Source organism: Medicago truncatula, chromosome 4 (assembly GCF_003473485.1).
Source record: "Medicago truncatula cultivar Jemalong A17 chromosome 4, MtrunA17r5.0-ANR, whole genome shotgun sequence".
NCBI classification, from domain to species: domain Eukaryota; kingdom Viridiplantae; phylum Streptophyta; class Magnoliopsida; order Fabales; family Fabaceae; genus Medicago; species Medicago truncatula.
The window spans coordinates 48,848,540-48,871,431 of record NC_053045.1 but is presented as its reverse complement, the minus strand read 5'-3'; the positions used below and the strand labels follow the sequence as shown (position 1 = coordinate 48,871,431).

The 22,892-nt window shown below is 32.9% G+C and overlaps 2 protein-coding genes across 2 annotated transcripts; both read left to right on the top strand.

Annotated features, from left to right (window-relative positions):
* The first annotated feature begins 2,372 nt into the window (after window positions 1–2,372).
* Window positions 2,373–15,426, top strand: LOC25493563 (lon protease homolog 2, peroxisomal). Its single transcript, NM_001422927.1, has 17 exons — window positions 2,373–2,499; window positions 3,152–3,264; window positions 4,658–4,766; window positions 5,153–5,322; window positions 5,991–6,082; window positions 6,409–6,588; window positions 6,677–6,760; window positions 8,226–8,353; window positions 8,522–8,723; window positions 8,812–9,018; window positions 9,690–9,820; window positions 10,331–10,544; window positions 11,327–11,629; window positions 11,964–12,158; window positions 12,741–12,986; window positions 14,522–14,623; window positions 14,796–15,426. Exons 1-17 carry the CDS (start codon window positions 2,393–2,395, stop codon window positions 14,877–14,879), a joined length of 2,667 nt encoding a protein of 888 aa, NP_001409856.1. The 5' UTR covers window positions 2,373–2,392; the 3' UTR covers window positions 14,880–15,426.
* A 3,281-nt stretch (window positions 15,427–18,707) lies between these two features.
* On the top strand, window positions 18,708–19,627 carry LOC25493562 (pectinesterase inhibitor 12). The gene has a single exon (XM_013602090.3). The coding sequence runs from the start codon at window positions 18,809–18,811 to the stop codon at window positions 19,364–19,366; it is 558 nt and encodes a 185-aa protein (XP_013457544.1). The 5' UTR covers window positions 18,708–18,808; the 3' UTR covers window positions 19,367–19,627.
* Window positions 19,628–22,892: the final 3,265 nt, after the last annotated feature.

Below are 22,892 nucleotides of genomic sequence, written 5' to 3'. Positions count from 1 at the left end.
TTAAAAATATCAACTTTCAATTTCAGTCACTCTAAAAAACTTTTTCAAAAAAGTCCCTCTAAATTTTCTCTTAACAATTATAATATCCGATGTTATCCAAACATTCACATGGCTTGTTCCAAGTGAAGTTTTTCATGACATGTCATTTGTTTTAGAGGATGCCATATCATTGTTAGAGTTTAAAATATCATTAATTTAAGGGTTAATTAAGTTTTTGGTCCCTATAAATATTTGCAGTTTTGTTTTTAGTCCTTATAAAAATAAATCACACTTTTTAGTCCCTACAAAATTTTTTGTTAGTGTTTTTAGTCCTTGTTAAATTAAAATTTGTTTAATTATGCTTAAACTTCTAAATTTTTGAAAGATTTTTTACATACATGTTCATAACATCGTAAGACACTCTTTTGTAAAAGTTTTTAGTTTTTTAACATGTAATGAATTAAATATGAATTTTTTTAAAAGCCAAATTTTCAAGATTATATTAATGAAAATTTGGATCTAATAATAAAATTTTAAGTTACTTTTTTGCGGAGGAACTTTGTATAATATTCTAAGTAAGAATGTGAAAAATATGTTACAAATTTAAAAGTTTAAGCACAATTAAGCAAATTTTAATTTTACAAGGACTAAAAGTATGTGTTGGTCCCTGTTAAATTGAAATTTGTTTAATTATACTTAAACTTTTATATTTTTAAATGATTTTTAACAGACATGTTAAGAGCATTATAATAATCTCTTTTATAAAAAATTAGATTTTTTTAACATGTAATGAATTAAATATAATTTTTTTAAAACACCAAAATTCAAGATAAAACTAACGAAAATTTGGATCTAAAAATAAAATTTTGAGTTAATTTATTGTGGTGGAACCTTTTATAATGTTTTAAACAAGTATGTTAAAAATCATTAAAAAATTTAAAATTTTAAGTATAATTAAACAAATTTTAATTTAACAGGGACTAAAAACACTAACGGAAAATTTTGTAGGGACTAAAAAGTGTGATTTATTTTTATAGGGACTAAAAACAAAACTGCAGATATTTATAGGGATCAAAAACTTAATTAACCCTTAATTTAATAATTTAACTATTTAATTTTTAATCTTTATTAAATTATCTATAACAGTGATATATTATATAAAAAAAAAAATACTTGAACCATATGATATGAACTTTTACAAGCAAACATAACTAAAATTAGCAATAAAAATTTGAATAAAGAAAGAATCGATTTGGGTTCACAGAATCTTTTCTCCAACCAAATTAGTTTAGACAAAAAGTAATCTCACATTGATCTTTGACATTTTAATGACAATTTTGTACGAGTGTAAATTATTAGGAGTAAACCATAAATTCAACTCATATCTTTGTAAGTCGTTTTTAAATTAGTCTATGACTATATTAATATTTTAAATTAGTCTTTGTTTTTGTCAAAAGTTTCTCAATTACCTGATTGAAAAACTTTTGACAAAGACAATGACTAGTTTAAAATATTAATAAAATCAGACACTAATTTGAGGGTGGTTTACAAATACAGTGATTAATTTGATGATTTACTCGAATTATTAGTTGTTCCTAATTCATTATGATGGATGAACTAATTGATTTGTCAGTGCAAAAAGTAATCTCATATTAATCTCTAATATTTTTATGACAATTTTGTACAAACGAATCTCAAATAAGTTATTATTTGAACATTGCATTTTAGTATTATTTGAACCTCATATAATATTTTATTCATCTTAAAAAATGAATTTCTAGTTCGACTAATAAAAAAACAACTTTACTACCAAAAAATGAATCTCAAATAGTTTTTTTAAAAGGGATGTAAATTTACTACCAAAAAATAAAAGAGTTACGTATGTTTTTGATCCATATAAAATATATCAACTTTTCCTTTTAGTTTGACTGAAAAGTTTCTTCAACTTTTAGTCCCAAAAGTTTTCTATCTTCACATGAAATTCATATTTTTGAATAAAATTATACAGAAAAAATTATAATTTTATAAGAATTTCTCAAAAAACAATTAATTTTTTTTAACAAAATATGAATTTTATATTTTTAATTGTTAAAAATTTATATTTAATTTATGTCTTGTTTAAAAAAAATTTTTTTTTTAATAAGATTTTTACAAAAGTCAACACATTTGATGTTTTTTTTTTTTGTTTTCAACTGCCAAATTTTGTATATATTATTGTTTATACCAACTAAGCTAAAAAAAAAAAATGATATGCCTACAAAAATAAAAACATGTTTAACTCAAAATAAAAAGATGAACAAGTAGAATCCAAAATGAATTTTGTTTGATTGATGAATTTCATATATAAATAGGGAAGCGTATGAAGAAAACGAAGAGAGTTAGTTCCTCCGCTGAATTTGTCTGATTCGTTGAGATGGCCGAATCGGTGGAACTTCCGAGTCGCATAGCGATCCTTCCTTTCAGAAACAAAGTCCTCTTACCTGGCGCCATCATCAGAATCCGCTGCACTTCCCCTAGCAGGTGACTGCGATAACTAAAATTCTTAATTTCATTCTAATTTCTACTTTCTCTGCTTCCAATTTATCGCATCTTATACTTCTAATTTAATTTCCAGACATAGTAAATCAGAATACTATAATAATAGTTTGATTAGTTATGTTTATGCTATTTTTCTTTTTATAACTTTTTGAATATTATTATCAATTATCTATTTTAATATATGATTTGTGATTTTATATTAATATTATGCGTTTTCAATTACTTCAAGTTTACTTGAAACTTTAACGACAATGCTATGCTCCTCGGAAGTAAGTAGAAGCTCACGGTCCATCTCGTCGTTATGGCTCAGACAATGATTTGATCGGTGTCGGTTCAACAAAAACTAGGAAAAACAAATATGAGTTCAATTTTGAAACACACGTGTTCATTTTCCATTGTTTTTGTTGAAAGACTTGAAACGGCACTGATCAAGAGAGCATATCAGCTCAGAAGAGGAGGAGGACGTGAATGTCTACTTACGTAAGGTGACGTCCATCGTTGTTGGAGTTTCAAACGATTTTCAAATACTTCTTAGCTCAGAAGTTAATGTATTGGCGTATATGTGCAAAAGTGTTGTTTGATTTCCGCATTTGTCTTCAAGTACCATACGTGACAGTTTCCTTTGTTAATGAAGTGTGAAGTTGGTGGAACAAGAACTTTGGCAGAAGGAAGAGAAGGGGTTGATTGGCATTCTTCCCGTGCGTGATGCTCTTGAAATTAATTCAGCGGGTCCTACTGCATCTCAAGGTGATATGCTGGACTTTTTCCCTTATTTCCACCTCAACAAGTGTTTGATTGAAATAAAAGTGGGAGGTGAAATAACCCTCTTCTTGTTTGGTTTATAAGGGGAGGGGATATCTAACTAATTTATATTTTACCTTTGTTGTAATAAATGTTTTATTGTGCTGGGGGTGGTGCTGATGGGTGTCAAGTGACAGTGGTGTTGTAGTACGAGTAAGGCATCTGTGGCAATAGTGGAGGGTACCCTTCCCAATAGAAGGTGTTGTGCAGTGTGGCAAAGATGGCAAAGATGAAGGGTGTCAAATGGTGACAGTGACAGTGGTGGGTGTTAAGCTGCAGTAGTGGAGGCTGTCAACGGGTAGTGGCTTGGCAATGGAAATCTGAAGTGGCAATAGCAGCGGTCAAGGTGTCGGTCTATGAAGCACGGACACCTCTGACATTAAGCGTGCCCAGGTGTTTGACACGCATTGGTGTTCGACACCCTTACGACACATGTCAGACAAGTGTCCTAAAACAAACTTTTTTTTTCTTTGCTTCGACACACTTTTACACTCCTTAGACACTTATCAGATACTTCTATGGGGCTTAGAGATGAGTCGAAGTACCGATGATCATTGTAGGGGTTGAAGACAGTAAATTCGATAACCTCCTTTTTAACTTTTCGGTATTGTAGATGGATGAAAGAGGTGAAAAATTGTCATATTTTGTTTTAATAACTTATGTGTAGTCTACCAAATTGATCAATTTAGATGTACATATATATTTTAGTTCTCAATTTAGAACTTTCATAGATAATGTTCATATTTTAATTATAATAAATAAATAAATAACTATGTATGTATCGGTGTTAGTGTCCTATATTTTTAAAATTAACAGTTTCGATGTGTCCATGTCATGTCTGTATTCGGAGTCTGTGTTTCATAGGTGTCGGGTGTCAAATGTGATGCTAAGAGAGGGTGACTATGGTGGAGGGTGCCGTGTGGCCTTGGCACATGGCGATGGTGATGGGCGCCCGGCGATGAGGACAGCAGTAGAGGGTGGTGATAGTTTATTGTGGTAGTGAAAGGCGCCCAAACATGGTGGTGGATGGTGTTTTGTTGCGGAGGTGTAGGTTTTTTTTTTTTTCTTTCAAATTCTGACATTAAGCCAGGTCATTTTAGTTATATTGAAAATGTTTTAAACCTATTTCTCTCTGTCGCAAACCCCCGTTATTTGAATGAGTCAAAATTAAGGAAGAACAAATTTTGGTCTGCTTCATTTCCATTGCATCCCTCTTAAATTGTAGACCTAATAAAACAAGCTCATAAAAATCTCTACAATCCCTCTTCTATTTTCTCTGGACCAAACACTGTAGAAAAACTGATTTTCTATTATGTATTTTTCTTCTGCCTCTTTGCAGGCGCAGGAACTGATATTCTAAACCAAAGCTCAAAACTTCAAGACGGTTCATCAGATTCTATCAAGCCTGACACCAAAAGGCAGAATGACATTGTTCATTGGCACAACAGGTATAGATCAAGTGAATACCTTTCATGCCACTTTAAGAATCTCAAATCAAGTTGGTTGATGATAAAACTATAAATTTAATAAAATTGTAAATTCGAACAGTTAGTCGTCAATCTCAAATGTGTGAAGTTATTTCAGTCACGTTTTTTTCCCTTCTTTTCCTGACGTGTTCTTTATTTTGTTGTCCTCTTTTTTGTTTTAGATGTGTGGGTGGGGGTGAGGGTTCTAACTGATGGCTTCTCCGTTATATTTCCGCTTTCAGATTTTCATAATTACTAAGGCCAAATAATGTTTTGATGTTGTAGAGTGTATCACGTATTTATCTTCTGGCTATTTGGAAAGTAAAACCTGCAAATTGAGGTTGATTTTAATATACCTTCAATTTCAGGGGGGTTGCTGCTCGACCATTACATTTATCAAGGGGAGTAGAGAAACCAAGTGGGAGGGTCACATACACTGTCGTTCTTGAAGGTTTGTGCAGATTTAGTGTCCTGGAACTAAGCACAAGAGGAATATACCATACCGCAAAGATATCTTCCCTTGAGATGACTAAGATTGGTATGTCATTCATTTTTTCTCAGACATCAGATTTTGTGTAGGAAATGTGTATTCTTATACCTTTTCAGTTTGCTTTGTAACGAATTAAAACGACAGAAGTTGGATAAGACTTAAGAGTTATGTCATTTAACAGTTGAATACCTCATAGCAATATGTTTCTCCAAAGGTTTGATGATTTTGCTATAAATTTGCCTTACAGTACTAAGCGGAGACCTGAGCTTTCCATTCGATGTAAATATTATATATCACATTTTTTGTTTTCTTGTTATGAATGCATCGATCACTAAAAGTAACATAATGCATAAGCACTGCTAGTAATTAGGCTACTATCCCTGATAATGTGATTATGTCTGAGAACGTTCTGAGATATGTTTTAAGTTTAGTAAGATGCAGTCAGTTGCCTGTTGAAAAAATGTCGAAGATAAGAAAATGACAGTAATATTCATTGTTTTTTTTACCTTCTAACTGGGAATGGTATGCTAGTTTACTAGGTCTTGAAATTGTTTATTATTCTATTTTTTATGTTTTCAAATTAACATATTAGCACCACTTTAGAAGTGAAAAAATAATTTTTGGGCATTTCCCGGATGATTTTATCAGTACTAGCGTAATAGGATTTGATCACTATCTTTGAAGATGCTGAGTTGCTTCTGTTTTTTCTAATCTAGAGATGGAACAATTAGAGCAAGACCCAGATTACATAATGTTGTCTCGCCAATTCAAAGCAACAGCAACGGAGCTTATTTCTGTTCTGGAGCTGGTAAAACCTTGTAGCTTCATCACTTCTACTAACATTAGCTGAAAATCATGGAAATTCCATTTGAGCATTGAACTTTAAATTCCTAGTGTTCGAGTATAATTGGTTGACTGATATTGTTATAATCCTGTGTTTGTAGTAAGTAGTTTGAATACGGATTTTAAAATAACTTTTGGGGCTATTTACATCTCAATAGTTTCCGCATAGTCTAATAGTAATTCATATGGACTTCTGTTATGGGTATGCACTATTGATTATAAGATTTTGGGCATGCCATTTTTTCTGTATTGCATTTGTAATGTTGCTTTCATTTTGTTGCTTGTGTACAGAAACAAAAAACCGGTGGAAGAACCAAAGTCCTTTTGGATAACATTCCTGTTCATAAGCTGGCTGATATATTTGTTGCAAGTTTTGAGATAAGTTTTGAAGAACAACTATCTATGTTGGATTCAGTTGGCCCAAAATTGAGGCTTTCAAAAGCAACTGAATTAGTTGACAGGCATTTACAGGTTAGTAATGGAGTTAATGATGCTTATCACAGGTCAGGTGTTATATCATCTGTCTCTAATTCTATTTGTGCCCATCTATTTTCAACAGTCAATACGTGTAGCTGAGAAAATTACACAGAAGGTGGAAGGCCAATTGTCAAAATCTCAAAAAGAATTTCTTCTGCGTCAGCAGGCAAGATTTCTCACACCATTTTTTTTTTTTTTTTTATATTTTTCTAATGTTAGTACAAGGGTGTGGGACTATATTGACAAAGATTTCGGGTGTGTTTATTTTGGCTTAAAAAAATTGATTTTGTTTTAAAAAAATCTTGAGATTTTTTCTAGAAATCTTTGAAAAAAGCTGAAGCTAATTTCCATTTGTTTTTACTATCACAAAAATACTTTTTTTTTTTTTTTAACTTTGAAGCTTTTCACAAAAGATTTTCATTTTAAGGTTAAGAATAGTTTCTAAAAAAATCAGAAACTAACACTATTAAAATAATAAAAGTGGTTTTTTGGTCCTTCAAAAAAAAAAAGTGTTTTTTGGTTAAAAAAATAATTTTTTTCTTAAAAACAAATCCCAAACTAACGGCCCCTTATTCCTTACTACATTCAATTATGTTTGTAGTAAAGGTTTTTGTTGACCGTTATGACAGCTGGATAATAACAAAGTATTTAAGACAGAATCTCCATTGAAATCCTTGTGTACAAGAACCCACAAATTTTGTACTTGAACTTCCCTACCAGCCTTAGAGCCAATGCGCTTGCCTTTAAGAAAACAACTCTCAGCCTTACACAAGAAAAACAGAATGTGCACCAGAAACTGTCACAAATCCTCCTTATAACTACACCACACGCAATCCCAGAAACTGTCACAAATCCTCCTTATAACCACACCACACACAATCAAATAACTGCTACAGAATTGTCCAATTTTTCAATTAATAGCTACTGCATAACTGTCCTGCCATTATCATACAAACTGCCTCTATGACTAATTCTGCCTTGTTATTTTCGTATTTGTCCTAGAGCAGACAAGCTACATTTTTGGCCTGTTTTCTGCATGATCCAGAACCTGACCTACATTTACATTTGAGCTCTAACAAACTCCTTTTGAGTTGTATACCTTATTTTAGCTCCAGCAAACATTTCCTCACTATTTAGGTGATACAGGGTAGATCTAGGTGTGTGACTGATAGATAGTAACTTTTCATTATAGTCTTCTATCACATTTTATGGATACAAAGTTTGTGTAACATGATCAGTGTGCGTGCTGATTGCTGTACCTTCTGCTTTTACTGAGAACAATGGTCTGTGGGTTTACAAGCCCGACATTAAAATATTTTTAGTCTTAAAGCCATCAATTGTAGTTAGATTTAGATTTAGATGAATCTATGATATACTTCATTTAGCAACCAGGTTATTATGACAGTTTTTGTCTTAGGAGGGAAAAGGAAAGTATTATAGAGTTGGTGTTTCTGCTTTCCATTATATTCATGGCAGTAATATGCTGATAAAATAGTGATCTATTATAGCAATGATTTAAAAAGTCTTGGTCAGCTTTGCTGTAGAGGAACACTTCAATTCTTTCTTATTTAGTTAGGGTTTTTATCTAATTGAGTTGTTGTTGTTTCCTATTTGCAAAAATATTATTTCAGATGAGGGCTATAAAAGAAGAACTTGGTGATAACGAGGATGATGAGGATGACCTGGTTGCCCTTGAAAGAAAGATGCAGAGTGCAGGAATGCCACCAAATGTATGGAAACATTCACACAGAGAATTGAGGTACTTTTTGATAGAACCATTATGAAATATGGTGATGATTGTTCTTTGTGAGGAATTACTTGCTATATATGAAAGTAAATTCATGAAAAATCAGATATTGTCATTATCAAAGTGATTCTACAACCTTGTAGAGACAATCAGTTCATTTTACTATAATTTTTCTCTCAGGAGGCTTAAAAAAATGCAGCCTCAGCAACCTGGCTATAACAGTTCGCGCGTTTATCTAGATCTACTTGCTGATCTTCCCTGGCAGAAGGCCAGCGAAGAGATTGAGCTGGACTTAAGAGCTGCACAAAAGCGACTGGACAGTGATCACTATGGTTTAGTGAAGGTCAAGCAACGGATTATTGAATACCTGGCAGTTCGCAAGGTTGCCAAATACCCTTTTATGCCTGTCAGTATCTACTGGATTGTAAAGTTTAATGTTTTTCTAATATAAGTGTATGCATGCATCACAGCTTAAACCAGATGCAAGGGGTCCGGTGTTGTGCTTTGTTGGACCACCAGGTGTCGGGAAAACATCATTGGCATCTTCTATTGCTGCTGCTTTGGGAAGAAAATTTATCCGCATATCACTTGGTGGAGTCAAGGATGAAGCTGATATTAGAGGACATAGGAGAACCTATGTTGGAAGCATGCCTGGGCGACTTATAGATGGACTAAAGGTGAAAATTGCTTTATAAAATTTGATATTAGCTTGTAGTACAAGTGCAACTTTCTGAATGCACGGATGTTATAAATATAATCATCATACATGAATCTAAGTCTATAAATAGTTCTATTTCCAACCGTTTTTGTCTTTGCTATTTCCAACATCACTAGTAGTTCTGATTTGTGAATTCATGTGGTTGAGTTTATTTGTTCTTTTATGCACATGATATTGGGTTGTTTTTTCTGTGCGATTTAGAATAATATAGAGAATATGGAGGTTAACAAATAGTTTTGATTAGTGAATTCATGTTGCAAGGTTTTGTTTGTTTATGATCTTATGGTGTGAGGTTTATTTTTGTTATCTAATGTAAAATGTAAAATACTTTATCCCTATTTGCTAAAATTATGGGTTTATATGAAAGTTAAACAGTATTGCTGATGCATGGATACATTTGGCGAAGAAATTATCTCGTATATTAATTCAATGCTCCATTATAAGCAGCAAAAAGAAAAAAGAGGCTATTATGCTGTTTTGCTTTTTTTGTTTTCCTTCTACACATTGTAATATATACTTAAAGTCTAGAAGGGCAATCATGTGATTGAGCTAATTTATAAAATTTATTTCTTGCCTTTTCTTTTCACTGGGGTCTTATACTGATAGATGCTTCTCACATTTGACATATAGAGAGTAGCTGTTTGCAATCCTGTTATGTTGCTTGATGAAGTGGACAAGACAGGTTCTGATGTTCGTGGAGATCCAGCTTCAGCATTGCTAGAGGTTCTTGATCCAGAACAAAATAAAACATTCAATGATCAGTATCCTACACAAATCAAAATGTTTTCTCTCAATTTGTTCCCCCCCTCCCAACCCCGTGTTGCATTCTTTTGGATTTGATAATTCTTTCTCGTGTAGTGTCTCGTTTTTCCTTTTCATATACCCAAACATACACACAAGCCTTTGATTTATGTAATTTGTAATGTGGTGGCTTTTTTTCTATCTGGTAGACCTTTTCTTTTGCATTTTTACTATCTGGTTCTCTTGTCAGCCTATGTCACTTTTTCCTAGCATATATACAGCCTCTTAGTTTGATACTTATCTAGGTAGTAATATATATTTTTCTAGACTTCACTTTTACCTCTTAGATGACGATGGTTGATGAGGATGAGACAATCCTAACCTTTTTTTTTTTTTTTTTAAAGTTGAGAACATTGTGTTAGTGTTATCAAAACATGTTCTTTTTTGTTTTTTCCCTAACGCTCGCTGCTAATGATGTTTCTTCTGTTATTAAAAGATTCATTCTGAAGTTATTCCTTAAATTTAGCTAGCTATTTGAATGTTCCATTTGATCTGTCCAAGGTAATTTTTGTGGCTACAGCAAATAGGATGCAGCCTATTCCTCCACCACTTCTGGATAGGATGGAAGTAATCGAGCTTCCTGGATATACACCTGAAGAAAAGCTCCAAATAGCTATGCAGCATTTGATTCCAAGAGTTTTGGACCAACATGGGTTGAGTTCTGAGTTTATTCAGATTCCAGAGGTATGGACTTTTCTAAAATTTAAAAGTTGGTCCAGAAACACGCGATGTTTCTGCTCATTCAGTGGAAGTGCTAATATTTTGGGTGCAATCTTCATTAAAATAAAACAAATAAACAAACAAATCACCCATATATCCAAGAAAAAGGATAACAGAGAAAGATGATGTATTTAAGTTTACATGGTTTAGATGAAGGTATGGGTTAGCAATTCGGTGTTATAATTATTCAATCTAGCTGATCTGTATTCTTTGTATGCACACATCTTGGTATTTATTGGGCGGAAAAGAACCAACACGAGAGTAAAATAAGTGTAGCGTAGATGAGGATGTTGCGTTGAATGTGTGGTAAGACAATACATGATAGAATTAGAAATGAAAATATTAGATTATCGTTGAAAAGATGGTAAAAGCGTGGCTTAGGTGGTTTGGACATTTAGAGAAAAGACCTATAGATTCTGCAGTAAAGAGAGTAGATCAGATGGAGTAGTCAAATCACCAGAGGCAGAGGAAGACCTAGAAAACAAGAAAAACTATTAAGGGTCTAGAGATTAATGAGTTGGATAGGGATATGATATATGATAGAACATTATGGCGGCGTTTGATGCATGTAGCCGACCCCACTTGGTGGGATAAGGCTTGATTGTTGTTGTTGTGTTTTAGATATGGTCATTTTTTTTCCTCTGCTTTCTTTGTTTTAGACATGAAGCCATTCATTCTGTTCTGTTTGTTCTCTTGGAAAGCAATTTAGCTGTATAGAATTCTAATTGGAAAATATTTTGATGCAGGCGATGGTGAAACTCGTCATTCAGAGATATACCAGGGAAGCTGGTGTGCGGAATTTGGAGAGGAACCTTGCTGCCTTGGCCCGTGCTGCTGCAGTAAGAATTGTAGAGCAAGAACAAGTGGTTCCATTAACCAAAGGGATGCAAGGACTTTCTACCCCACTTCTGGAAAATAGACTCGCTGATGGAACTGAAGTCGAAATGGATGTGATGCCAATGAGTGTAAATAGTCGGGTCATCTCAAACACATTCAGGATTGCCTCTCCGTTGGTTGTTGATGAAACCATGCTTGAAAAAGTTCTTGGGGTAATTGATATGCACTACCATTACTAAAAGTTATAATCAAGGTTTTAAAATGTAGCCACTCGCAATCCTTGAAATTGTGGAGAATTTCAAATAGTTGTGCTTGATGCAGTCACAATCGTTGTTGCAATGACAAAAAAGCAATAATGTTGCGGCCAGATTGCGGTCCTGGAATTTTTTAAACCTTGATTATAATGCATTCTTACAATATGGATCTGCTATATAACGTGTGAAGATTTTCCTTCATTATGATATTATCATGAAAGATCCTACATAAGCATAGTTTGGTTGATCAGATGCTCAGCAGAACTGATGCCCTATTTGTTATCAAATGCAGCCTCCAAGATTTGATGATAGTGAAGCTGCAGAACGTGTGGCTTCCCCTGGGGTCTCTGTTGGGCTGGTTTGGACTGCTTTTGGCGGAGAAGTTCAGTTTGTAGAAGCTACAGCAATGGTAGGGAAGGGTGAACTGCATCTCACTGGACAACTTGGTGATGTAATCAAAGAATCAGCTCAGATTGCACTAACATGGGTAAACAATCATATCAGTGGACTTGTGTCCCCTATCGCCCTTACTGTTTTTTGTCTTCAACTTACAATTAAGCCAATGAATTCGTACAATCTCTCTCTCTCTCTCTCTCTCTCTTGTTTTCTATTACTTTTTTGTAACAAGATTTTTCTATTTCTTATAATTTATAATAGTGAAGTAATTGGTATTATTGAAATAAGTATGGTAAGTAATTAGGAATTCAGGCAGGAATATGATATTTCATCTTGATTGGTTCACTTTTATTTTGCATCTCTATATGTTTTATTGGAACCATTGACTTTGGCATAAAGGGGGGTGTGATGGGTTAACAGCTGTGTTTAAAAAACCTACTACATCTAGTCGTATAAGATCATCTAGAGGTGTTGCTATGTGTGTTACAAAATGAAAAAGTTCTTGAAATATGTCTCAGTGAACAGAAATGATATGCATGTTACCGCACATTTCTTGTCATGTTTGTTTGTATTGAAAAATGGTCATCCTACTGTTATATGTGCTCAACACATGGATTTGGATTGAGAATCATTACTTGCTTTTTTGACTTTAAAGGATTGATTCGATTCGTAGGTAAGGGCAAGGACAACTGATCTTAAGGTGGATGCTGCAAAGGGATTTAATCTTTTGGAGGGCCGTGATGTACATATTCATTTTCCTGCGGGTGCTGTTCCGAAAGATGGGCCCTCGGCAGGTGTAACTTTAGTCACATCATTGGTATCACTTTTCACTCAGAAAAGTGTGAGATCAGATACAGCTATGACTGGAGAGATGACGTTGAGGGGATTAGTTCTACCTGTTGGAGGTGTTAAGGATAAGGTAAAATTCTTATATCTTCATGACCTGATTAGGTAACTTTCTGAGACAGGACTATGGGCATTATGACAGTATTATCGAAGAAAAAAAGGAAAATCCCCTGTTACAGGATGAAATCCCAAGAGTATTCAGGAGACTCTAGACTCTCCTAATTCCAAAATGGCCATCGAGTCTATACAATTGACAAAATACCCCACTTTCTAAATATCTCCCCTTATTTATAAGCAACACACATTATTGTTAATAACTCTGTCTAACCAACTACGCCTCTTAACTATCCTCTCAATTGACTAACCTATGATTGCTCCCCGACATTAACCTTGTCCACAAGGTGAAGAACTATTTAAAATACGCTAAACTAAAAACTTCCACGAACTGGTACAATCTTGCAGCAACTATCATGTTACTTATCGCCATGTAGAGACAAGGAGAGTCATTAAATCTATTACCTGGATCCCATTGTTCAGAACTATTATTTTTCTTTGATATCAGTTGATACAAAACCAGCTGGTATTATGATAGGGACTTGGGTATTATGGGGTCCTCAAGTTCCACATCGAGTAGCATGGGATGTTCGGTGGAGTATTTAAATGAATTGGTTGATCTCCCTTGATAGCTAGCTTTGAAGGAAGGGTTCCCCAAGGGTTTGCCTACCTCCCAATGTCAGAAGTCCTAAATTACTTAATTAACAAAATGATTCCCTATAATCACTCCTCTCTATTTATAGGCAGCATGCATTATTGGGCCTAACTATGTCTGAAACACACCCACTAGTTAACCCATAACCCACAAACTAATTACTGTCTACCGATAAAGGGGTTATGTATCAATGTCATTGTAGTGCTCTACGAAGGTGCTATGTCTCAAACAGTATTATATTGTAAAAAAAAGGTGGTCTTTTCACGTTGCCATTAAAACTATTCAGTCTTGTTCACTTATGCAAATTTTGGCCAAGTTTTTCCTACAATGCCTGTCTTTCTTATGCCGCCACACTGACCACCCTAAAAGTAAAACTAAGGGGACTTTTTTATTGCTGATGTTGGCAATGCAGGTTCACGCAATTGACATCACCCAGTGTTATTAGGTCTTTAAAATAACCTAAAATCACTATTATCTAATAGATGTTACTATGCCAAATTAAGTTCAGCATTGATTTCTCTTTAGTATGAGTTGGGATAGACATATATAAAATAGGCGTATTTTGTGTTTTAAGGTGTCCTGAACTACAATGACTGAGAGGATGATGCCTATAAGATTATAAGTGAAGACAATTATTTATATATTCAACCCCCTTCCCCCAAAAAAATAATTACCGGAAGAATTATATGAACCTAGTTTGCCATTATGCTACGTAAAAAATGCATTTGCAGAGTTAATTTACCACGCCACCTGTACTGGTATTTAAAATGCATCGATCATATTCACATCTGAATATAACCAGTTTCTGTTGACAGACTGACAGTGACAGATTAAAAAGGTTTACTTGTTTAAAGTTTTACATAGTGGCATAAAGTGATATTTGTTTATCTCCTGCGCAGATATTAGCTGCCCATCGTTATGGTATCAAGAGAGTTATCCTTCCCGAAAGGAACCTGAAAGACTTGGCTGAAGTACCAGCATCAGTGTTGGCCAATTTGGAGGTAATTCTGCTTGCAGAATAGTGCTCAGGCAGCTATCAGCTGAGCATGGTTCCTACTGACTCACTTATATATTTTCAAATGTATTTGGTTATCTACATTCTTATGGTGGTAATAATATCTTATCATTGCTGATATGAAATACAAAATCCTCATTTTCTTTTTGGACTAACAGATACTGCTTGCTAAACGAATGGAAGATGTGTTAGAGCATGCTTTTGATGGTGGGTGCCCATGGAGACAACACTCAAAGTTATAGCAGTATTCTTGATTTACAACAACACGTATTAGTGCACATCTTGTGTTTCAACCACTAATGACTTGTATATCGATTCAACGTCGTAAACTTTGAATGTTGTGATATTGGGGACCTAGTATATTCAACCGAACGGTCCTAATCGAACAAAGGCCAAGAAATCGACAATTTGGATGGGAGCTGACATGTCCATGTATATCCTTAGGACCCACTCTCCACATTGAAGTTGTTGTGAGAGATGAGCAACTGCATCTCATGTTGTTCATTTAAAATCATCTTCTCAGGCTCACTGTGTTGTAAATCGTATTTGTCTGTCCTATCCCTTTCTACCAAAATATTGTGCATAAAATAATAAAACATAGATTTCTCTAAACATGAGGGTAGCTCTCTCTTTAATGTGGTTTTTGTTAGTATTTCTTTTACCACAACTGTCAGTTAGTATTTTTGGGGTACATGTAGCATACTTGGCTTACTAATAAAAAGATTGAATCATGCTGGTATTTATTTATGTAAAATATATTTAATTGAAATAAAAATAGTTTCAATGATGAATTTTTTTAATAGTACTAGTTCAAACCTTTTTTTTTAAATGGTTTAATTTAATTGATTGAAAACTATTTTAATAATATTTTCTGAGCATTTGCTTAGGCTTGATTTTGATTGTAAAAATTGAAGTATTGACTAAAAGTGAAAAAGTTGAAACGTGAATGTTAGTGTGTTCAAATGTTAAGAAAAAATATTATTAATAAAGTGATATGAACTGTCATTTTACAATTGTTTTAGAAGTGTTTTGAATTTTGTCCTTTGAAGTTTTAAAGTAAATATGTTATCATTGAGCTAACACTTCAAGGACAAAAAGAAAAATGAAAGCAGGGTTGAATGAGTTGAAACACATATCACAACAGACTTGTAAGGATTACCTTTGAAAGAAAAAAAAAAGTGTGAGGTATTGGAGAGTTACTCAACTTCCATCCTAGCTTAAGTAATATTAACGACATTTGAAGTGCATGCAGGGAGAAATGGACGAAAATAAGTGTTTATGTTGCTCGTCAAGAAAAATGTTGGTCATTACGAGAAACATACCTCGTAATGTATCATGAATTGTGTTGATTAATTAGAGCTCGTGTCTTTTTGTCAAATTTCAACTACAATGTATGACAACTTGTAAAGTTTATGATCATTTTCTTTTGCGACAAATAACATTTTATGTTCATTAGTTACTGCAAAGCAAATAGGTTATTTATTAGTTTACGAGAGTTAATTTCACGGTTCTAGTCCTTCTCTATAATAATGACATCTGAAGTTCATGCACGGAACAAGGAAGAAAATAAGAGTTTACTGCTCATCAAAGAAAATCTGGGTCATCACAAGAAATATTCACAGTGATGTCTCATCTATGCAGCGACCAAGCTAGAGAAATTTTTACGAAGGAGCCAAATACAAATAATTTGGTTATGCAATAAAAAAAAACTTATATATTTTAGAATATTATACATTAAATTTAAATGTTAAATATTTTTATTCTCTATAAAGTTAGGTTTTGAGAAGTCAAATAATTCATAATTGAATATTTGTTAAATAGACCGACAATTTCTTCTTTCAACGTATCTTTATATAAAAAAAAAATCATTTTCAACTTAGACAAATAAACTATTTGCATTAAACTATCGTCTATTATGTTTGACTATTGATCATTTTTATTGCTAAAAATGTTTTCTCTATAGTTGTTATAGAGACCGAAATGTCAAAATAAGACAAATAAGTTTTTTAATCAAGTAATAATTTTTTAACCAGATGAATTTATTTGAGGTAGTTAAAAAAATTATTGAGGTAGTTAACCATATTAATATACCTAATGATTCAGTAGAAATAAAAAAATTGGGTAGCCAATGCTACCCCATCTATTCAAAGGGATTCGCCCCTACATGATGATAATTTAGAGCTCGTGTTTTTTTGTCAAATTCAAATGTTCATCTTTTTAAAAAACAATCTCCCCTAAAAACAAAAATATTTTTAAAACAATCTAATGTTTGACAACTCGTAAAGTTTATGATCATTTTCTTTCACGACAAATAGCATTGTGTGTTCATTAATTTTACGGACGTCAACTTTCCATACAAGCTTTTGTAGTAATAACGACATCCTGAAGTTCATGCAGGGAAAAAAAAAAAAAAAAGAGTTTAAGGTGTGTATCCTGAATTGTGATGATTAATTAGAGCTCTTGTGTTTTCTTTCATGGCAAATAACATTATGTGTTCATTAATTACTGCAAAGCAAATTAAGTCATTGATAAGTTTTGCGTGTGGTTATATACTCAACAATTGAATGAGACAGAAAAATATACCTATAAAACCAAGAAACTTCTTCTTTCTTGTTTAATCCTCGGATTTTTAATGCTTTAACAATTTGAAGTTTGGTTAAACATTACCCAAACTTATTTCGGTAAGAAATTGAACTCATCCTCAATGAGTTTAACTTCAACTAAAACTTTTTAAACATTTAAGAATGAGAGATACTTCTGAATTCTCTTTTTTGTCACTATACAAATATAGATAATATAGATATAGATGATATCCTCTTACTTTTATGTTAAGTGGCAGAGCCCACATGTATGCATGCGTTACGCGACATATATCTTATGATTTGTAGCTAAAATGACGTACAAATATAAAAGTTTACCAAAAGTAACCAAATCATAACAGAAAAGCAAGCATAATAAACCAGAATTTTAGCATTTATTTGGCCTTTGCCAGAGTAAGTTTTCCTTCACGAATCAACGTGCACTATCAGATTCCCACCAAAACACCAAATTAACTGTTTCTATAGATAAATGAAGATTTTCTTTTATAGGATCTTTAAATAATTATGGGTAATTTATCCAACATCTAATAAAAATTAGCCTAAAAATTAGTCACATGAGTAAATTTGTTAGTGGAATAAAAATTAGTTTGTGGATATCACTTGCAAAACTATTTATGTGGTTAGTGTTTATTAAATGTTGGATAAATTATCCATAATTCTTCAAAGAAAAATGTTGAATTTCGCAGGAGATTTATAGCAAAGCCATCACAATCGTGCATTTTCTGCTTCTCTCTCCTATTAACATTTCTCTCTCTTTCGTGCATTGTGCAAAACCAATTGTTTTAATTGGTCAATCGCTTGTTCTTGATGAGTTTGGAACAAATCTTTCCCTTTAAATAACATTGCTCTTCTTCAAAGCAACTTTGGTCCCACGATAAATTTATATAGCTTTAAATATATATTTGTCTTTGTGGAAACTCTATTTCCAATGCTCTTTCTAACATTTATTCTCTCTTGTTGGGTGAAACTCATCTAGGTCTCACACTTTAGAAATGGATCATGTCGTCTAAAGTTATGAGACTCACATTTGTTTTATCCAATAAAAGAGTAGGTGTTAGAGAGAGTATTAAAAAGAGCGTGCTCCTAGCATTTCTCTACAAGTATACTCCATTTTACTCCTCATTGTTTGTTTTAGTCCTTCTAAAATTTATTCATTTGAAATTGATCTCTATGATATATTGTAATATATATCTTAATCCTTTATTTCATTAATATTGGAGGGGTTAAAATAAAATATTATATCTTTTAGATGGATTAACTCCATTATAATTAAGTTTTGCAGGAACTTAAACACAACAAGAAGACTAAAAACAAAATGTAGTATATTTGCAGGAAGAAAAAAAAAGTAAAAAAATACATTTTTACATAGACAAAAACAAAAAATAGTATGTTTGTAACTATCTAATGCACATTTAAATCATTAATATATTACAAAATACGATATGCCCCGATCACTTTTTTTTTCTTTCAAGGGGGGCCCGATCACTTTATAAAGTCTAAAATCATATTCCATTTCTCACAAAATACACACTCTACCAAAAAGAAAAGAGTAGTGAAAAACAAATAGAAGCATGAAGTTCCTCGTATACATGATAATTTCCCTTCTCTTTCTTTCTCAATACTCAAATGGCTCCAATCTTATCATTCAATCTTGTAAAGAAGCCTCCAAGAATGACCCAAATTTAAGCTATGATTTTTGTGTTAAATCCCTTAAGGAAGCTGCTTCCAAGGACAAAACACAACCAACCAACCTTGAAGATCTTGTGAACATGTCAATCAACCTAACCAAGTCCAATGGAACCAATATCATGTCCAAAATTTCAAAGAACTTAAAAAACCAAAGTTATGATGATTATGTTAAGGGTTGTCTACAAGATTGTCTTGATCTTTACGATGATTCCCTTTCATCTTTAGATAAAGCTATGGTTGCTTTCAATAAATCAAAGGATTTGAACACGGCCAATGTCGAAGTAAGCGCCGCCATGGATGATTCGGTTACATGTGAAGATCAGTTCAAAGAAAGAAAAGAGAAAAATGAAACTTCTCCTTTAACAGAAGAGAACCATGTTTACTTCCAACTCAATGCAATGTCTCTAAGTTTCATCACTATGATTGATCAACACAACTAGCTTGCTAGCAACACTCTCTTGAGATTGAGAATAAGCATATACAAGCAGTGTTGTGACTCATGTGAAAATAATTTTACTAGTTTCATGTATGAAATAAATTGAGTTGTCAATGAAAGTTAGAGATGAAAAATAAATAAATTTGATCTCTACTTTAAATATTATAGCTTGATTTCAATTTTTCGTATCCAAATTTTGTATATAACTCATCTTTTCAAAGTTATATACGTTGATGCTATATATATAGTTCTTTATTTGTTAGAAGATTGTATTGAGATTGAAATTATAAGTGTGATGCTTTAGATATAGAAGAATAATTTTATTTTTTGAACGAGAAATATTAAAATATTATTAGTAATTTTTTCTTAATATTTGAATTCTAGTCGTATAATTTATTCAACTCGTTTAGTTCAAACTTATTGAGTTATCCAATTATAATTCTACACGACGACTTTATTTTCTTTCTTTTATTTTCTTCTATAAGGTTTGGTTTATTGTTTGTGTTATGTGTATTTTATGTTGCGTGATGATCTCAATTTCACAACCAAGGTATTTGATTCCTTCTTGTTATTATTGTTATTGTTAATATAATTAGATTGGATTGGATGATGTGGCTTACAGAATTGGTGAGAAGCTAGTTACCAATTCGGTTTGATTAGACAAAAGTTGAGTGTGATTGCGACTAAGAAGTGTGGCTTTTCCATAGGCCAACTCGAACTTGGATTGGACAGCTCTCTTCTTGTTAACTTCATGCACATTCCATCTTGTGCTTTATCTATCAGTTATGCTCATTACCCAAATGGTTTCGCTCATTCCTAAAGTAAAAGACCTTTTTATCCTTACACAACTTAACATGCGCTAATGTAAATTGGAATGTGACTTAAGACAGGTAGCGTGACTTAAGTCACGCTAGTGCAATATGAAATACAACTTAAGTCACGTTACTTGACTTAAATCACGCTAGTGCAAAATTTAACGCAATTTAAGTCACGTTGCTTGACTTAAGTCACGCTAGAATTAAGAAACCTAAAAATGTTAATTTTCTACAAAAATTTGAAATTTTCAACCAAAATAATGCAAAGAATTAAGAGAATAATCACTTACTTGATAGTGTGGACGAATTTGGTTTTGAATGGCGCAAGAATGATGAATTTTGGATTTGGGGGTGAAATTTTCGTTTTTGGAAAAGTTGGGAAATGAGGGAACTGTGCTGCTGTGTTGCTGAAAACTGACTTAAGTAACGTCGTGTGACTTAACTCACGTTCGCCTTATAACTAGTGCATGTTAACTCACTCTACGCAAGTTAACATACGTAGGGGCATTTTTTACTTTTACTTTGGAAATGAACGATATTGTTAGGGTAATGAGCTGAATTCTTTATCTATCACATAAAAATTACTATTTTTATTTTATGAGTTTTTCGTACGTTTAAAATGTTTTAACGTATTTTGAAGATTTTTATAAGATATTATTATTATATAATTCAAACCAAATAAAATATGCGAGAAATCAATATGATGGATAAAGAATGAGTCTTGCTAGTTTGGTTGAAAATAAATAAATGAATAATTGTTTTTGTTTGTAAAATTAATCAACATCATACAAAATTTATGTATGTTGTTGGAATGCAACCAAGCCAAAATTTAATGTAATTGTGATCATTTTAATACTTTTATATTTCCTTCAAAACAAAGTTATTAACCCAATTTTATTGCTTTGTCACTCTCCACTTTTGACCTTAATGATATTTTTTTACTAATAAAAATTTATATTCACTCTGTTTAAATTGTTTGAGTATATTATGAAGTAGATAAAATAGTCACAAGGAAGGGGGGGTTGAATTGTGACCCTTTAAAAATTATCCTGAAACTTAAAAATGATTCTCAAGTTGTTTACTTGGAATTATGTTAACTTTCTGACTTCAGAATGTTCTGAAGTTCATAAACAAAATTGTTTACTAAAGTATAAGTGTAAGTGTGTGTTGTGTATACTGTAAATAAAAGAGTATAGAGAAGAAAGAAAGAACACACAAAGAGTTATAGTGGTTCACCCAATGTGGGCTAGTCCACTCCCCACAATCCTGTGAGAGTTTCCACTAAGATGTTTGAGATAACCTCTCAAGTCCTGCACCTTACAATCTTGTTCATCTGAACAATTACAATCCTGTATTCTCTAAGCCTCAGCAGGCTTGCACCTTCTTGCTAAGTTAACCACTTAGACTTTTACAACCTTTGCTCAACCTAACACTTTAGGACCTCTAAAAGCTAGATGAGACTTTGTTACAATTTGTATGGAAGTTGGATGTTTGTAAAACAAACAGTGGAAGAAGAAGAAGAGGTTATCCTACAGATAACAAGAGTATTGATTTGCACTAAGTTGATGAAAGACTTAGAGATTGATCAATTTCAGTTTGCAAAAGCTTCAAACAAAATCAGAGTTGTTTTCTTGTATGCTTTGCAATGGTACAAGTTTTGCTAAGGCCAAGCCCTCTATTTATAGAGTCTTTGGGCTCATATAGCCGTTGTAGGGTGTCCAATGGTGTTATGCCATGTGTCCTGGGTCCCACAAGCTTTAACTTGAAATTCTGGGCAAACATTCTGATCTCTGATGAACATCAGAATGTTGTTGTGTTCATGATGATCTTCATCTGGGTTCATCATGTTCTTCATCTGGGTTCATCATGTATGAATGAACACATGAAGTTCTGGGCTATGCATATGCTTTTCATATGAATTTCTGGACAATAACCAATGTATGGACTTTTCTTCATACATCAGAATGTTCCTTTCCCAGATTTTGTCTTGGAACCGGTGCAGGAGGATTTTGTGGGATTCTGCATCTTCATGCCCATGCTTTGATAGATTGTGTTGTCCTTGTTCAGTACCAACTCTCAGACGTGTCTATCTCTTGTTGAAGATGACAGATTTGCTTTGCTTTTGCTTTTTGCTTTTCACCTACTATACTGTTCATAAAGTAAGCATGAGCTGAGCTTGAACATTCTGATCATCAGAATGTTCCATCTGTTTCACTTAGGATGATTTGTAAGACTATCATTTGATGTAATCAAATCCTAATAATGAAACAATAATGAAGAGCAGTGATAATAACATCTAGGATGATATTCCTTTGTGAAATATTCCTAGTACATCAATGTTCATAGTCTTAAATGAACATTGAATGCCTTCTTTGACATAACTCTTGTATATGCCTTTATTGCTTGATTGATCCATGCAAATGTACTTTCCTGGACATATGTTCATGTCACATGTGCCTTGCATGACCTTGATCACAGTTCTTGAGATTCTTGGCTTGTATAAGAACAACCTTCTGAACTAGGTTGCTTCTGAACTGGTTGCTTCTGAACAACCTTCTGAACTAGGTTGCTTCTGAACAACCTTCTGAACATTCTGATCTTCGAGCAACATTCTGATCTAACTTTCTGACCTTAGTGTTAGATCATGAATTCAAATGTCCTTTGATTTCTTGATTCTTGGTATGATTCAAACCTTGTTCCTGTCTTAGTAAAACA

Bases quoted from the DNA above. Each gene is read 5' to 3' on its own strand.
- LOC25493563 (NM_001422927.1), top strand. From the start codon at position 2,393: ATGGCCGAATCGGTGGAACTTCCGAGTCGCATAGCGATCCTTCCTTTC. The intron at 6,083-6,408 runs GTAAAACCTTGT...GCTTGTGTACAG, and splicing joins TTATTTCTGTTCTGGAGCTG to AAACAAAAAACCGGTGGAAG. The intron at 9,019-9,689 runs GTGAAAATTGCT...TTTGACATATAG, and splicing joins GACTTATAGATGGACTAAAG to AGAGTAGCTGTTTGCAATCC.
- LOC25493562 (XM_013602090.3), top strand. From the start codon at position 18,809: ATGAAGTTCCTCGTATACATGATAATTTCCCTTCTCTTTCTTTCTCAA.